The 18,876-nt window shown below is 39.0% G+C and overlaps 1 protein-coding gene across 1 annotated transcript in view; it reads right to left on the reverse strand.

Moving 5' to 3' along the window:
* The window catches only part of CUBN (cubilin), a 146,546-nt gene that overhangs the window by 44,734 nt on the left and 82,936 nt on the right, over window positions 1-18,876 (reverse strand). Inside the window, 19 exon segments of the mRNA XM_075746285.1 lie at window positions 182-322; window positions 620-829; window positions 2,551-2,729; window positions 3,780-3,954; window positions 5,327-5,357; window positions 5,359-5,487; window positions 5,490-5,513; window positions 5,811-6,001; window positions 6,868-7,014; window positions 7,360-7,557; window positions 8,665-8,854; window positions 10,399-10,580; window positions 11,859-11,868; window positions 11,870-12,065; window positions 14,241-14,373; window positions 14,639-14,719; window positions 14,722-14,766; window positions 15,981-16,091; window positions 18,539-18,655. Coding sequence (XP_075602400.1) covers window positions 182-322; window positions 620-829; window positions 2,551-2,729; window positions 3,780-3,954; window positions 5,327-5,357; window positions 5,359-5,487; window positions 5,490-5,513; window positions 5,811-6,001; window positions 6,868-7,014; window positions 7,360-7,557; window positions 8,665-8,854; window positions 10,399-10,580; window positions 11,859-11,868; window positions 11,870-12,065; window positions 14,241-14,373; window positions 14,639-14,719; window positions 14,722-14,766; window positions 15,981-16,091; window positions 18,539-18,655 — 2,490 coding nt within the window.

The raw sequence follows: 18,876 nt of genomic DNA on the forward strand, positions 1-18,876 counted from the left end.
CAAAGTTTCAGCTTGGCTAAGTAGTGATCAGAGAACTCTATTCATACTTCCCCCAGAGTTTAAATTTAAGAGCAAAGACACACCACTCCAAGAATAAGTGAATATACGCTGTACTAGTGCAATTATGGTCTGTGGTATATGTTGTTTCCCTACAAGTAACTTGCAGCCTTACAAATCCAACCTTCAGAACTGGAATCGAAGCGCAGTCTGAATCCCCGGGCATTGACTGATCCATCAGTGACAAACTTGACATAAGCAAAACTGTCAGAGGTGTCCACAGCATCAGGGAGAGTATTACCACAGTACTTGCCCAATAAATTTCCTGCAAAAATCAAATACAGAAAGACAATTTTATATTAATATATTATTTATATTTATATTGAAGGATCACTTTCCAATTTAAACAGACAGGCAGAAGTAAACTAGGAAAATCAAGTTATTGCTGGGAAATAGAAGGGTTTTTTTTGTCTTTGCTTCAGCAAGCAAGGCAGACAGAAGCAAATACTGTACAGTGAAAAGGCTCACATTGTACCCAAAGGGAAATGCTTTCAGAAACCTCTGCTGAGGTTTCATAGTAGTACCAGGGAAGGAAAGACAAACACTGAAATAATTCTCAGACCAGAAGCATTGTATTCTCGAATCTCCACAAAGTCACTTGTGCAGCTGGAGGAATTTTGAATATCTAGGCCTTCTAGTCTGATGGTAAGATAGTGGCCCCTGGGACCCTGCAGAAACCATTCACACAGCAGGTTGTCTTGGTAACGAAGCTCAGGATACCCCATGCTTTCAATGATGCCAGCTTGTCCTATCACTGTCCCGCCACAGGGAGCTGCAAAAGGAAGAACATTGCTTGTTCACTGAAGGACCTCAGAGAGATGACCTTTCTCCTAAACAAGATTTAAAGCTGAGGCACAACTGACTTGTTCTCTAACTGTGGTAATAAAACAGGAATTGCCTGCCAGTTAAAAAATCTTCCACTTTCTCCTTCCAATTCAACCAGTCCTAGGTTTTTTGGTTGATTTTTTTTTTCCACACCCCCCCTTCCATTGCAAGCATCCCTTCCTGTCTGCCATCTCTCTTACTTATTTGAATAAACTCACAGATTTCAAGGTCTATATCTAATCTCTACCCATGTCTATATTTACCAAAACATCTTGAAAAGCTGTATCAGATAATTATAAAGAAATTTAGTATGCTAAATGTAAATCAAAATTTTTTATGACTGGCAAAAGTTGACTGCTGGTTTGGGCCTGCAACTATGTTCAGACTCCTCTTCTTTTTCCTGCAGTCCCTTCCTGTTCACATTCTACTCCTTGCAATGCCTTGGTAAGGGATCACTGCACAATTCAGGAAACAGCTATTTATTTTTAATTTTCTGTCTCTGAAAACTCATTTCTCTGTGGTACCTGCAAACATAAGTTCATAATACTAAGGCTTACAGCAAATAATATTCCCAGGTGGAATTTAATGGATTCTACAGTGTATTCTGTGTGTCTGCTAGTTACAATCTTTTCATGGCAATAACAGCTGTGTTCATACTGTCTGCTCTTCTGAGTGATTTGTGCTTCATTCCAGGATGACTGGCATACAGCTGAGATACTGTAAATCTGTTGTGGATAAATATAAATTGTAGCTTCGGATACTAACAATGTTTTCTTGCAAGTTGCTTTAGTTTTCACATTCAGAAATATAGTAGCACACTATATTGGCTTAAGTGTTTGAGATCTAACACAAACAGCAAAATTCTGTGTAAAGCAATATAGTCCACTGCTTTGCCTTTGAGAAATTAACAGTCCTAGATTTTCCTATATGACTGACACTAACATAATAGCTGCTATTCTTTGAATATTAACATTATCAGAACAAAAAAGTAGCATATTTCTGAATCTGATCAAAGACTATTTTTTATTTAATTTTATAACTTTGCTAGTGCTTTCTAATCCTGTTTTTGAAGCTTGAGAGAAAATAATTCTAAAGTATTTCTTTCCCAGCTGACAAATAATGGTTCTTACTGTTCATTCCTTTTTAAGTCCATTGTTGTGCTGCCCCTGTTTGTCTAGCAGCACTGTTATTATAGATTGATTTACATTTACATAAAGAAGCTCCTAATTTGTTCTTCTCCTGCCAACTCTCAGTTGATCTTTGCATTCCCCTTCAGGATCCTCCTCATGAAAGTGACACTAATTCTGCATGCTGAAAATCAAATCATGTTACATGACTTTATCCACATCAACCTTTTTTTCTACTGCCCCTTTGATAATTGTCTTTGACAAGAGGTTATCCAGTCTTTGTTTCCACTGCTGCAGATCTATGAGGACTTTTCTATTCCCATTTCCATTTTCCATTCCCATTTCCCACCTCTTGCTAGGTGCAGAACACGCTGATGGTAACCCATACGATGATTCTGATGCCTTAGTTCTAACACTAATTGAAAGAGGCACGTATCTGTCAGTCCACCTCATAGGCATGATTTAAGCCCTATTACAAAAGCTTGAACTTGAAACCAAAATCTCCTCTAAAATCAGAGAAATTGATGAATGCAAGCATTACCGATGGAGTATTTAGCATTGAATCCCACGTGTGTGGCACTGCTGTCAGACCTGAACCTCAGGTACATTTCAGCTCCTGAGGATCTCTGTGAGCCTGGCATCAAACTTCCACACAGCTTGGCAATGATGGGGGCAGTGGAGTCAGCGCCGTTGCGTAGCTCTAGGTAACTGAAACTGCAGCTAGAAGAGGAGAGAATTTTCTGTTCAATGTATAGCAGTATTGGTTTGAAATCATTTCAGTAGGTGCACAAAGCCATGAAGCTGTAGTGAATTAGACCAGTTTCCATGCAGTGTGACCAGGACAGAATTAACAAGTCCATAATCAACGATAGTTATGTAATATTTGAATTAAAACGAGTGCTAGAAACATTGAGAAAGACTCATTCCAAGCCCAATCTATGACCAGATCAGATCTGACAGAAGGAAGTCCTGGGGAGGGGTATGAACAGCACTGATAAAGTACTTGTGACCATCTTTACCATACATTTTTGGCAGTAGTCAGATTCAGCAGATATTCCCTGTTAAGCCTCATTGATGACTGTTGAATTAAGGAACAGATATAAGACAGATGAAAGGAATAAAATTTCAAATCTGGAGGCTTACTTAGATGGCTTAGAAAGACCAAAAATATCTTAACTAGCAGCTTTGCCTTCAGAATGATGCAGTGTCCTGGGAGGCCAGAGAGAAAAGACACCTTTGGGATTCTCCATCCTGCACCATTTTTTCTGGACATGGTCTCACAGGAGAGGGTCACCTTTGTCATACAGTGGTCCAGCCCCAAATCAGTGAAGTTACATCAGCTGGAAACTAGGCCTTATTTTATGCTTCAGGCTGGGGGTGCAAAATATGTAAGCGCATTGCAAATCAGCTGACAGGCAAGGGAGGAGGAAGACAAATTGTTGTGATGGTAATCCATTGGATTTAAAAACACCTGAGAGTCAAAATGACTGAAAATCTGAATATGAAAGGACTAGAGGGCACAGATTTTAGAGAAAGCACCTTTCTACCATGCTTCCTCTCTGTTATATTCATCTCTATCATGCACTGCAAAGTTCTAGGAATGCATACCAGTGGCTTGATAGCTTCAGTGATCTCTCTCAAAAATTTCCTAATCACTTTTGATTGTAAATCAGGAAGTGCGCTCTAGGGGGAATTAGAGAAAGTAACAAGGAAAGAAGAATCAGAACGGAGTCTCTGAAGAAACGCAGGCAAAATAATGTGGATGTATACTTTGGTGAAGGTTCAATGTAAAACTGGTCTTCAAATTGCAGCTCTACTGCATGTCCATTAGGAGCCTTTATGGTCCAGACACAGTCAGCATGCGGGGGATAATTGCTCGGATAGTTAGGAGAAGACGCATATCCACTGGGGTTGAGATCATTGATATAAATATTCCCTCCACAAGCTGGGAAAAAAAAGATCGCCAATATAAAACAACAACATGTTAAGGAAATGGGTGAGGCATCAAAAATATGAGTCATCGCGATATTCCAACACAGTTTCCTTCAGTGTCATATAGTTACATCAAAAACAAATGAATTTTACTGGTTACTGTAGGAAAACATTTTAATGCAGTTGAATCCTGTGTTCCTGCTTCCCTATCCTTCCTCATTTCCAATTGTTCAGGGCCTTGAATTAAACCGCTAATAGTTCTTCCTTGATTAAACTGCTATTAGTTCTTCCTTGGATTGCTTCTAAACCAAGCAGAAGTGTATTTCTTGCCTTGTTCCTACACCAGTTCCCAAGAGCTAGAAAGCCTACAAGTCAGACCCATCAATCCTTCTGTGAATCACTCCCCAACTTCTGCTTTCCAAAAATTGAAATGTCTGTTGGAGACAATAATGAATGAGGAATGTCAGTCAGAGCAAACATGAGGATTTGTTCAGGTCCCTTATCCTACATAAAACCCCTTGTTTTGACCAAAAATGTTCCATGAAATCCCCCCACTATGTTCTAGAAATACTGGTTTAACATAGGGTTTTAGTCAAGTTTCATAAATTTAAGTGGTAGAAATACTACTGTACAGCTTCACCCATTCCCTTCATGAATCCTCTACAGTAATGCTAACAATGATTCTTTGTGGCAGCAGGGAAAAGTAGGCAGAAAACAAGCACTTAAAAATTTGAGTAGATTGACAGGTTGCCTTGGTTGTGTTTAGTTACAGTGTTTAACAGGAGGCCTTCTGGTGTCCCAAGTGCCATGTGTCATGAATACAATGGAATAACTACAAATGCCAAGTCTTTGATTTAACCCTGGGACCTGAGTCTCCAATTTTTTTCATTCTTTCAAAAATGTTAGGTCTGACAGGGAAGGTTATTTTCTCAGCTGAGAGTAAAAACTTGTGAGAAATGTTATCACCTTTGAGACACGCTGCCTGAATCATTCCTGACATCATTTAGCACTTGCACTGGGTACTATATGTTCAAAATAACATTCTTGTTTCCAGGTGTTTTTTTTTTCCTTTCCTGTATGAATTTTGAACATCTCTTCCTAACTATAGAAGCTACTTCCCTGCTAAAGGGTTTTCCCTAAGTTTTGGGTTGGTTTTTTTTTATCTTTAATATCTCCAGGTTCCATGACCTGGAGCTGGCTCTCTTAAAAACGACGAATTTAAGTGTCAGATCAGAAGTCATGCACTAAAGAAGGAAACAGGACATTTTGCAGACATCTGATTTTACCAGGGTTGGAACTTACAACAAGAACCTCCTTCAAGAGGACAAACTCCCAGTTATATCTACAGATTGCAGAATTTAAGTTTATTTATTTCCTAGACTTACCTAGACTCTTAGCCTCATATTTCAGTTTGAAATCCTTGACCTTCATTCCTGCTGTCAGAAATGAAGTGGACAAACAGCTGATTGTCTGTGGTGTACATGGTAGAGATGGGGCTGCTTCCACAAAACCGTCCATTCCTTCTTCTGGACACCAAAGGTGGGGCAGGCCATTATCCAACCCATTCTTCAGCTAGAAGAAAAGAAATTGCTAACATCACTCAAGTAAACAGCCTGGAATGTAAACTTTGAGCAAACACCATCTCAATGCTTCCAGCCATGGGGTAAAACAATAACCTAGTGATTAATTAATGGCACAGCAATAAATAAGAGAGACAGAATGGACTAATCTCTGTGGTATTTCTCTTTGGTATTTCCCTTTGGTATTTCCATCCCCTGACAACTTGGGCAGCCTTACTGACACCGAAATCTATAAGATTCAGTAACTTTAATAGCTTTGAGGATTTGGTGACCTAGCCAAAAACCTCACCTCTACATAATCTCCAAGGCTGCAGGAAGTATCCTCACTCTTAACCTGGAAAGGCTGTTCAAAATGGACAGCAATGATAAATCCAGAGGTTACCACTACATGCCAGGAACAATTCAGATTAGGAGCGTAGTCTTGAGGGTAGTTGGGGGATGTTATCACACCACTGCCTGTGCGCAAATAGCCTCCGCAACCTGAGAAAAAGGATTTGAAGCAAAGAAAAAAAAATTAGCATCAACTATTCACATATTCATTTAGAAAAAAAACCTGTCTCCTAAAAGGAAGACATGACAGGTAAAAGAAAATGTTGAAGCAAATGTATGAAGAGTTGAGGGGCACAGAGCAATACACATAATGAATGATCTCCCAAATACAAGCTTGTAGATTGTAAGATGACAAACACTAAACATCTTGACAGTGAAACTCAGTTCTCAGACTTAACAGACAAGTAAGCAGGCAACTATGCCAAGGACCTCCCATGGCATTAGCATATTGTTACAGTCTGAGTACATTGCTGCTAGCCATGGACCAAACCACTGTCACCATGCTCAAAGCTGCCAGTCAGAAAAACTGCCCCTGGCTGCCCCCTGTTATCATAACACCATCACTGGTGCCTCAGCCCATTCAGGAATCTGGGTGCATGTGGGAGGAGTGCCACTGGAAATTGCTGACATTCCTGCTGGAACTTACACAGCTTTCTGCATCTGTCTCTCTCTGGTTTGTGTCTATGCTTTGAGTCATTTATTTCCCTCTCTTAGTTGGGCATTCTTTCACCCTTCCGCTGAGCTGTTATAAGCTTAGGTGTACACTTACTTCTGAAAAGTGACTGGTCTGGTTGAATAATGCTTTGTTGCATTATATTGCTGGGAAAATAACAAATTTTACCTTTGCAGTCAGACATTTATTAATGCATTATTCATGAGATTTGAATAATTGGTCTGTGTGATTAATTAGATAGACTGCAGACAGTTGTTTAAAATGCCAGAGTCTTTTCTTTCCTCACTCCATTGTTAGCAGCAAGACAGATATTTATGTGGGGGAGAAGAGAAACAAATCTTACTTTTGTGATAAGAGGCATTAAACCCAGCTCCAGTGACGCTTGCATCTGACATGAAGTGGATGAACATCGCCTCTCCAGTTGATCTTATTGGCCCAGGAGGTTCTCGTCCACACAGAGTAGCCAGAACCGGAGAAAGACTAGTGTCTCCTGAGAGCAAAAGAAGAAATGTTAGTGTTAAAACCAAAACAGTTCAAATCTCTCTGTTGGTTGCTGGGGCTCACACTTTCAGGCAGGGCCTTTTCAAGATCTTTAACCCCTTTAACCCCTTTAACAGACTGAGAAATATGTTTATAGACCACCAAGTATTTTGCTAGACTTTGCTAGTTTTAGTTTAGCTAGCAGAATGTCTCAGCATAGAGGAAGAATACTGATTTAGAGCATGTTCCCATTGCTATCTAGATTGCTTAATCTCAATGGACATGAGAATTCCAGGTACTGGGACCTTGGGTATCTATTGCATCCTGTTGGGCTAGGGCAATACTGGCTTCTCACCATCTTGGATAATAAGTTTGTCATAGTTGCATGAGCTGTGAGATTCTATGTCTAAGGCCAGGATATTGAACTCAACAGTGGATCCAGGAGCTCTGATAAGCCACACACAGTCAGCAAGATTTCTGTAATACATGGGCCAGTTCGGTGAGAAGAGGAATGAAGGTGTTTCTTCAGCGGTTGCAGTCCCTCCACATGCACCTGTCATGTACAAGAAGACAAAAATGAAAGCATCCTCTTTTTAAACTGAACACTCCCCTCATACAATTTAATATGACAGTTCTATAATTAAGCACAATAAGGGCACCGTGATGATGTGTGTAGTCACAGGAATGCATGCTTCAAGCATTGCTTCAGTTTGGACTGGGAGTACAAAACCTGAAAATCCTGACCTATAAGGATGTTCCTGTGCTACCTGGTGCAGCAATGATGTGACATGTTTTACCACGAGGAATATCTAGTAAAAGGCCTACCACAGTTTTACACAGGTTGCCTATCAGAAAGGAATGGTGCATACATAACCAATAATACATAAACAATTTAGACCCTCTTGAAACTGAAGCATTTTTCTTTCTCAACTGCTAATGTCTCAGCTATAAGTTTATATCCAAATGGAGTCCTTGCTGGGATATCTTGTGGCTCAGTGCTCTCCCAGCACATAAACCCATTACATACTGCCACTATCCTGCAGAGCACTTAAACCCATTACATACTGCTACTGTCCTGCAGAGCCCCAGAGGATCCTCCATCCCTCTGTCTCCAGAAATCTGCCTTCAGATTTAGAAAGAAGACATTGCACTATGTCCTAGCTAGTGTTAACTTCCTCTTGTTGAACTTGCTCAGAGAAAATCAATGGTACAAGAAGAATATTCCCTCTCCTTCCAGGAGCTATTTGTCAGAGGTACATGATCATACTGAGCACATTTTCTTTATTTATGGATATGAGATGCATTATAGTGAAAGGTTTCATACCACAATGGCCGGTGATTTAAGAATGGTATTTCAAGAGGGATACTTTTTCATGAAAGCATATAAAATGTTTAGCTTTCATTAAATACCTGTGTAAAGAAAAACGCCCCTCTATCAACCTGCTTATTTTTAAAACACTGTAAAACAGTGTATCTGAGAATCTCTAGAAATTGTTTTAAAAAGCAATTAAAATACCTAATTAAAATGTCAATGAAATCTTTCCCTTAATTAACAGCTAGAATTTTCTCTTGTGGGGAAGTTGGTTTGCAGTTTTTTAAGTAAAGCTCGGTATATTGCTGGCTATATCAGTTTTAACCATGCAACCCACTGAAAACCCACCTCTAGCAATGGTGCGTGTAACAGCAGAAGCATCCACTGCATACCACTCCAAAAGAAAGCCTTTTCCAGTCACAGATGAATCTGACTGGAACTGGATTGTCATCGAACTGCCAGAAGATGCAAAAGAAGCAGGGTCTGCTCCACAGTATGTTGCAATAGGACGAGAATGAATGGTGGGCCCATCATAAACCTGCAGAGAGAAGAACAGTGCCGTTGCTCACACAGGCAGATTTTCTTCCGCACCATACTCAGCAAGTTTCCAAGGAGAAATTACCCTCTTTAAATGAGTGTGGGATCTTTCGGCAAATCCCAGAGAGAAATCTCTCTTACAAAAAATGGAACAAAATCTCCCTTTTCATTATACACTGTTAATTGTGAGGCTCTCACAGAAGAAGGATTTGAATGGAAGCCATCAAATTCAGCTCATTCCCCATCACAGGGCTGCTCTTTGGGGACAGGGACTGGCCTCCCATGTAAAAAAAGTCCACTGGTACAATCTTGTTCCTTGCTGAGGAAAAAAAACCCCACCACAACCTGCAGGAAAAAAAAGGCTTTTTTTTTTCCTTTTTCCCTCTGAGGAACACATATGTTTTAAATTCTATCAAGTACATATGCTTTTTTTTTTTCTTCTTCATTTTATGCATTTATAAGATAACATCTTGGCGGGTTAAAAGATAGTTCTCTTTTCCCACCTTTCAAACCTATTTGTGTTCTTGTCCTCTGCCCCTCAGTAAAAAATGTCCAGTAGAGAAAGCTAGGAAATATTAAATAAACATTAACATTATACTGAACATCTGATCAGGTTAAAGGTCAGGCTTATTCACACCCACTGAATATCTAGCTGATGTAAAAAACTTATTTTGCTTTCAGAGGGGCAGACCAAGAAAGGCAGGCTGAGTTAGAAGAAAGAAGATGCTGTTAAAATCAGACATGAGATGAAGGAAAAAGTTATATTTCCTTTTTGAACTAATATTAAATTTGGATATAAATGAATTAATAATTAATTGAAGATACTGAATATATTGAACTAGTACTAACTTTCTTTTTTCCCAAAATGAAAGAAAAGGATAATTATTGAATCAGCTGATTAAAAAACCTAACAAACAAAAAACCAGACAAGAGATTTTCTTTCTTTAACTAAGTAGTTATGTTTAGCTAAGTTCAGAAAGATGATGCTGCCTCTGTTGTTCCACTCTGCTTAGCACAACATATACTGTATTTTTTAGCCTGGTAAAAAGGCTAGACTGTATTACAGGAAGGTACAGAAAAACAACCAACCAGGAAAAAGGAGGTACCTTCCTACTGCCAACAGCAAATTATTGATCCAGAGAGCAAAGAAGGTGCACATAAAGGATTGTTCCTTGTAGGATTTTAAAATAACCTTATTTTTAGAGGCACTGAGATGTTATTGTCACTGTTGTCCTCAAATGAACTAGCACAGAAAAAAGTTCAGTCTGGTATCTGACCTGAAATTTTTGGATTTGAAAATTCAGGATTGTACCATTGTGGACTTACTTTTGATAAGTTTCAAACTTACAGCTTAGAAATATCTGTTAGGGAGCCAAAGAGTATGTAACCCTTCTTATAGCTAATAATTATTGGACAGATGACATACCAAAACCAATAAGCCACAGCAAATCCTCGGAAATTCTTCCCATTCCTCTTGTAAGTTTCTCCATTCATCATTTTTATCAAAGTTAATTGAAATAAAAAAACTTCTCACAATGAAATCACCTTTAGCTTGTCATAATGGCATCTGTGATGATTTTCGATATCCATCTGCAGGATATGGCCATGGATGACTTGTGAAGCATTAACACTTATCCGCCACTCATAATTGGAATTGTGAGGGTAACTTCTGGGCCACTGTGGTGAAGCTATTTGGCCTCTGGTTCCCACAATGTCATTTCCATACACTGAAAAAGCAGAAAGATACAACTAATGCCTCTAATTCATATAGATTAAAAAAAGCATTGGGGCCCAGCCTAGAATATAGCTTTCATTTCAGCCCATCTGACTTAGTTTACTTAGGACTAGACAGTGCTGTGAGGCACAGACTTGTGTCTCAGACAGTCCCAGGATGCACATCTAATTATTTTCTTGTTGTGCGGGATGCTGTGTGCCCGTATCTGAAGGCAATTACCCATTCAAGTCATGTGGCTCTACATGTACGAGAGGTGGGAAGATGGCACATCTAAATTCCCCCCTGACTTGCCTACTTCATGTTCATTTCTTCCCAAGAAGCATTAAATAATAAAATGATTTTTTTTAAAATACCTTTTGTGTGTTCTGATGAAAAATAGTTTTGATTTCACTGAGCTCTGACCTATTGATAATTCCTTTTGCAAATGAGTAGTAAAAGTCTCAAAGTAAGAAAAACTATGCAAGTTTAGCTTGCATAATCAGAACGGCTGTGGATGTTTAGCTGCAGCAGTCTGTTCATGCAGCAAGTTGGACTGATGTTTGCAATGGTCCCTCGCAATTTTGGATCTATAAACTGGCATAATTTCCTTTTCTTCTAATTCTGCTCCCTGGTTGATGGCATCTAGATCCAAACTGGAAGAGGGACACTGTGGTACTCAAAAAGCAAAATGGAAAGCTGGGAAAGAAATGCTTTTTTCTTGATTTGTTAATTGCCTAATAAATGGCAACGTAACATTACATACCATTGCTCACTCTCAGGTAGCAAAGACATATGGTCAGATATTTTTAGCTCTAACAGGCTACTGATAAACTTGGTTGCCATAAAAGATTTCAGTATATAGCTCTTATTTGTATCTTCAACAGCCCAATACCACTGAAGGAAGAATCTGAACACCAGGTGATAGACTGTTAGAAACAGCCAATGAAATAGAGAACATTTTATTTTCTGTAATCCATGAAGTTTTTTGCTTCTGGAAGGATAAGAAGATAATTTTGAAAAAATATTGTCTGTTATGATAATTAAAAAAGATAGAATTTAATGTCTAATTCTTCTGATTATGTTACACACGAGTTCTGTTCTGATGTGTTTCATAACATCCCTTTATATTCAGCAGATATTTTTCAAAATATTTTTTAAGTGAATTCGCAGCCTTGCTGACATAAACCAGTATTTTCTAATAAACTTTACAGGGCCAAACGTTCACTTCTTTGAATCATTTTGGAAGTGTTATGAAAGAACAACAGTTTTCAATTAAATATCATTTACTTACAGTGAGAGAAATGTGGCCCTGAAGCCAACATCAGTGTCTGAGCTGTCTGAGACAAACTTGACCCACAGGATATGTCCAACAATAGACGTATAATTTGAAGGCAAGGATTTCCCGCAGAATCGTCCTGCCAGCTTGCCTGTATCATTCCCTTCACGAATCTCCAGGTAATCTTTGGTGCAGTTGCTACTATCTTCCACCTGAAACTCTCTGTTTCAATAGCAGTAGGAGAGCATTAGCAGGCATATGACTGACACATACTTCAGAGTTTGCCCTGCCAGGCCACAAATCTGCCTGTAGCTGGTATCCTACTGTAACAGCTAAGAAAAGGGCAGCAACAAAACCCTCCAGAGCCCAGAAGTCATTGCTCATTACCTGGCAGTGCTGCTGATACAGGGCTCTTTCCTTTCTGGCCCCCTTATTTTATGTCACAGCTTCCAGTTTGCAAAGTTATAATTTTTAAAGAGTTCTCAAACCCTTGTAATATTTCTTGGTTCTTCAACAACAACCATTAAACGTGGAAAGCCCCTGATATATAAACCAGATTTTAATATAAGCTGAGGTCAGACTATTTACTGGGTGCACATCGACTGAGTGCAGAGAATACTTTTAGCCTTACAAATCAGTTTGCAGACCCTTCATGTGTGTATTATTTCAGTACACTCTCTGGTGAGAAAACAATTTCCAGAGGCCTAGATTAATTTGTAGTTAACGCCTCAGAGCTCAGAATTTCCTTGGCAGTTTCTCCAGAATTAGTAAATACTACTGCTTCTCTGAGTTTCACATAGCTGGGTGTGCAAAATAATGACAGTGAACTCTTCTAAACCAATCTTTACCTTAGAAAAGGAATGGGATTTAGTAATCAAATTATAAATTCTAAGTTATTCACCAAGTTGAATGTTAAATATATTCTAAAAATCATTGTTATTGTACTTTGATTCAATCCTATATACTTTCCAGAAGCAGGCTATGAATATAGAGTAAAGATTCCAGAGAGTACCTCTTATAACCAATGCCCCAAATACTTATGCTTTCTGATTTTCTGGTAACAACTCCTCCCCTTCAGTCCTAAATATAGCCATATGTGTTCAGTGTACACATGCTGTGAAATGGTTCCAACCACTCATCTGGATATACTTCAGACTAATTTAAAGCTAACCCTCAAATTGCAAGACAGGCATTTCTGTTCAGACTGAGCTGAAGAAAATGAATGCCTCATGCCAACAAACTTTATAACCCCTAATATTAAATTAAATAAAATAAATACTGCTTTCTAACACAATTACTCCATGGTTTCCAGTATGTTTGGCTTGCCTTTCAGCTATATGTAACTGAAGAAAAAGACTTTACATCTACTCAGTGTCACTTTATATAACTGAATGTATGTTCCACTGATAGTTTCTGCTTCACATTAGATTTCTGTTTTGGTTCTGAAAAGTTGTTATTCATTATTTTGTAGCAAAGAATTTGGAAAATGTTTTCAGGCTGTAGTACTTTTGCTCTGCTTCAATGAGTAAAGGAAGAATAGAATGTCCTTTTATTGAGTTAGTGAATCAGTACGTGCCTAACAAATTGCACCTTATGCAGTCAGCATGTTACTGGGCAAATTTTCCTTTTGTCCTGATTAACTCTAAATGCAGATTTCAGAATTACTTTTATTTTCCTGCTGATTCTTGATAAGCTTTGCAAAGGGTCAGTGTTCTCTTTCTTGGCAGCAGCCACTGTTTGATGCCGGGAAACAGAGAGGCTCAGAAATCCACATCATGGATAAAGAACAACCTAACCACCCTGGTAAAGGACTCCACATTGTTCTGTGGATCGCGCATGACTTTCCAGTCAGGAGTCTTCAAAGGAAAGTTACTTTGTCAAAGGGAAAACAAAATTCCCTCACTCTCCTTGCCCCTGTTGTACCTCCATTGCTATAATTGTTGGAGCAATTTTGAAGACTTTAATATCAATTCTAACCCTACAATCTGTGGAGTATCTGGGCTCTTTATATTACTAAGCTATATAATAAATTCTACAATGAATCAGGAAGTAAGGAAATAGTAGGAATTTCCTTTGTAAAGAAAAGGCAGAGCAATGCTAAATTTTCTCTTCTTGTTTATAAGTGAGTGAGAACTGGCTTCTTCAGCATCCCATGTCACTCAAACAATAAACCACTTATTTATATAATGCTGCATATGCCTTAATATAAGCAATGATTAAGACAGGACAACACTTGATTGCAAGCTGCCACTAACTACTGCTGTGTTCTCTTTCCAAATTATTCTAAAAACATGTTGCAGCCTTATCATCTGGTAATTACATTTCCTAATAAATACAGAGCATCCTTCCTTCAGGTCTGTTAAAGGGCTGAAAAATAACCCCTGGCAATGCATTTACATGAAAGAGAGCTGGAGCCGGTTGCCAGGGGAGCTGAGAATCGTCCAGACACACTCGGTGTTGAGCGGATAAAGCTCAGGATATCCAGGGCTGTTGAAAGCTCCTCTGTCCATGTGGAAAGTACCCCCGCAGGCTGCAACAAGAAGGAGACAGCACAGGCTTGAGGATGACATAAAAAAAAAACCCCAACCTTGACAGAGCCAGAGCATTCGCTAATCAAGAAAGCATTTCTCTTTGTCTTTAGCTTGTTGAAATACATGCTGAGGACCCTTGGCAAAAGAGGAAGGGCAAAGGGGATTTTAAAAGATGGAATGTCAGAGAGACAAAGAGATACAGGGTCTGTTCTTTTTTCTAAAAGTCAGAGGCATAAGGTAGCAACACCTGTCATATGGACTTACATGATGATGATGCAGCATAGGTGGCATGGAAGCCCCTGGCAGTAATGTTGTTGTTGGAGATGAAGTTGACCACCAAGGCATACCAAAAGAAGTGATAGGATGTGGTATAGTAGTGCCACAGTAACGGCCTGAAAGAGAACAAGTCAGAGAGAGAAAAGGAGTGTTCAGCATGTAATTACTATTGCTAATTTAACATTGGGGTTAATGCCTGACAGCAACCAGGAGGAACATTTGTTGCTTACAATTGCAGTTGTCAATTCAATCTACATAAAAATTAAATACTCCATTTCATTAGCACAGAACTCAACCTGGTGGCTTTTTTTTTTAACAGAGGAAGGACCTCCTGAACTCCAGACACCCTAGTCACTGGCTATTCTGTCATTGAGCTCCTTTGTGTTCACTCTATCCAGAAATTACAGCCTAATTGGGGGGGGGGGGGGGGGGGGGGGGGGGGAAAAGTCCCATCAAATATATCTGACAATAGTTTCCATTTCACTCAATTGGTTTCTGATGAAAAAAACAAGTGACAAATTACAGACCAGTTCTGCAATGGATTGTAACATGGGAACTAGGAATATGAATCATGATCTAGCAGAAAGGCATCTGACAGCAAAAAGAAAGATAGTATCCTGGTCCTCTTGCCAAGTGAAAGCTAAGGGTAGGAGACCAAAATATGAATTCTGCTTTTAGTTACAAACCATTTCAATTGAGTGCAGCCCAACTCCTGACAAAGGACCACATACAAAAGTAGAGTAAGGGAGAGCATAATCAGGCACAGATATTCTGAATTTCCCCAAAAGGAATCTGAGACAACCCTGGGGATGTGAGGGGAGTCAGGACCACCCTGTGCCACTTGAAGGTGATGGCTCTGGACAGAGATGTCAAGAGAAAGCTGTAGAAAAATCAAGAATAAGCAGAAAGTCAGGCTTTCCACAGCTTGAGGAAAATCCATTTTCTGCTCCCAGAAATCTGCAGCTTTCTTCACCTATGTTTAGTGTGGACTATTCTTATGAGTATGGGTTACACTATGTTTTTTGTACAGTTAACTGGGAATTCAGTTTAGAATTGCTTGGTTCCCAATATTGTTCAGCGGAGGAAGGAAAAGGCAGCTGGAGTCAACTTGAAACTGCAGGTTAGTGAGAATACAGTCAGACCCTGGGAGGACTGTGCCATTCACACTGAAGACTTATCCTCCACCCCTGGTCTCCTCTGTCCAGAGTGGCCAAGGAGCTTCCTTTATCAGAGAAAATCCATGAAGCAGGAGAACATGCACAGAAAAACTTCTCCTGCGTACTTTGGGTGTAGTTCTGCATATGAAATAAAAAAGGGAAAGGTACAATACCTTGCAGAGGAGCCTCGTAGTTATTCCCATCCAAAATCTCCACAAAATCTGCTGTACAGTTTTGTTTATTTTCAATATCAAAGTCAGTGAATGAGAGTGTGACGTGGTTGACTGGAAACAGCAAAGAGTAAAAACTTAAAAAAGAAGTTTGGCATTTCACAGAGAAATAATTACATGTAAACAAATGTACCATCTTTTCTTTTCTCCCCTGAAGTCAATCAGTCCCCATAAAGTATAACATCTGAAGTAGTTTGATCCCTGATATGTGGAGTGAATTTGATGGAAGTGCATTAATCCTTGCCGCAAAGGTCCTGGTAAATCTCTTCATATTTCAGTACTTTTTAGTAGAACCAACATTAGAAATGTAGGATTTAACAGATACATATTAATCTAAATTTCCTAATATCTGAACACCTTCACTATATGTCCAGCAAATACAACATGGAAAATTTACACGCATTCAGAAACAAAACTTATTTCTACACATCCGTGAACCTTCTGTCCCTTTGCGATCTATACCATAGATCGAGACAAAATGTGAATTGATGCTGCCCTGCTCCGGGCTTAGAAAGGGCTTGTTCTTTCATTGTTTTGTAACATTTCACATACATCAACTGGACTGGTTAAAGGATCATTAACTACCCTCAGCTATATTTGTACAGAATTGGATTTTCCACACCCTTGGACTGCAGGCTATGTCCTGAAAAAGAGGATTTCTGACTCAGGGTATTTTTGACTCTTGTATTACTCTTGCTTGTCTGATATGAACAAAGGTGAAGTCACAACTGGAAGAAAAGAGGCTGTCCTCAACACCGATCTGTGACAGTAGTTACTCCTGACCTTAGAGCTCCTACACAGTTCAAATGGGTCAGAAAGAGCCTCACAATTTAAACGATAACTCAGTTTTCTTGCACACTGACCAAGCCTAAATTTGACACAAATATTTTGCTTCTCATTGGGCTACAATTAATTAGCTAGGATAAGCTGAAATGACAGACATGTACCCAGGCGCTGCATTCAGCAGGGTGCCACTGACTGGCATTCAGCTGCATGGTCTGCGTGTTTGGCACTCTTTTGTGTCCTGTCTGGTCAATCAATTACAGCTATCAATGCAGGTCCTCAGGATACAAAGCAAAAAGGAAAAACACAGTGGGTGGCAAGGGCAGGAGACTTGTTGGCCTTCTCAGTAAAAGCAGAGCAGGAACTCTGCTGTGGTTTGCCATTGGCTAAATCTATTGTATATGGCCATGCCCTGTAATGCTGTGTGACTGGCATAATGAAGCGACGTGTACCTGTAACGTGTCGTATGTGGTGGTCCTGGTGGTAAGTGGAGGAAGTCGCTACATACACAGGCCACTTCCTACACAGCATTTTTCTGGTCTCTCAAACTGATGTAATTCAGGAGACAACAATTATGTATGAGTTTTCAACCTGGATCCAGGAAAAGATTGTCTTTAAAAATAAATGTTGTGTAGGTGAGGAACAGCTTTGATGATGTTCTTTTCATGTATTTGTATAAGAACCTATGCTAAAAAAAAAAGCCCTATTGCTTATCTCCTGATTTTTGTTTTGGTGTTTTCTTTGGCAAATTGATTTTCCTGGAATTGTAGAATGGTTTGGGTTGGAAGGGACCTTAAAGATCATCTAGTTCCAACCCCCCTGCCTTGGACAGGGACACCCTCCACTAGACCAGGTTGCCCAAAGCCCCATCCAGCCTGGCCTTGAACACTTCCGGGGAGGGGAAGTTCATTTTATAACTTAGCAAAATAAACCTGTAAATGTGGTTAGAACATTCTATGATTTTAACAACAATGGCTAAATATCAGATAACAACTGAAGTTTCGTAGTTGCTATAAAAAAATAAACATTTATTTTAAAGGACATTACCAGGAAACTATTACCCAATTGTAAATATTTTTTTAGGAATCTTATAGAATGTAAAGGTAATATTGGGTATTACACATAATCCCAGTATCTGATGAAAAGTATTTGGTGTTTTATGATCAATAATAAATCTCTCTAAAATTAGACAGGAACATCTGAGGGTGTATCTATGCACATAACACCTATTTATTTATTTATTTATTTGTAATTGAAATTGAAATTGAAATTCCTCTGTACCTTTTCTCATTATTCAGTTAAAATTTTAATTTTTTTTTAATGTTAACAGCATAGATTTGATCTAACACAACTCTAGCTTGAAAAATCCAGACCAAAATAAAGTCAGCTAAATACAAATGCTTTAATTATATATAAGTTCTCAGATTTTCTCATGGATGAATCCAACTTCACGTAGTATTCAACACCTCATTTATAATTGCAACACTTGGGTCACAGTAAATTAGCTAAGACGACAAAGTTGTAAACTGTTTTCCTCACTCTGCACTAAATCTTTTACAGTGAAATCTGACTTAGCACAGATTAGAAGAGCAACACACTCCAACTACCAGGATGCAGAACTTCCTAAGAAATAAAGGAGGAATTTTGTATTGTTATTACAGAAAAGAAGATGAGGATGTTAGTCATCCCAGCTAACTATAAAAGATGTTTTTACTTACATGGTTCCTGAGCCTGAATAATCCAGCTGCAGTTCTGATTGTTTGGGTATTGGACAGGATACAGAGGAGAGGAAATCGCTGCCCCAACTGAATCTGACTCTATGAAACTTCCGCATGCTTTAGAATGAAACACACACACACATACACACATAGACATTTATATATACAAACCACATATCTTAGATTCTGTTGTGAAAATGAATGCATAAAATGTAACATGCTACATCCATATGAAATTAGGACAAAATTAACAACAGTAATTTACCAGAAAAAGAGACTTAAGGACTAGCTCCCAGCACTTTCCTGACCTGGATCTGCAGGCCATGCTGCACCTAGCT

The sequence above is a fragment of the Balearica regulorum genome, chromosome 2 (genome assembly GCF_011004875.1).
Source record: "Balearica regulorum gibbericeps isolate bBalReg1 chromosome 2, bBalReg1.pri, whole genome shotgun sequence".
In the NCBI taxonomy this organism is placed as follows: Eukaryota; Metazoa; Chordata; class Aves; order Gruiformes; family Gruidae; genus Balearica; species Balearica regulorum.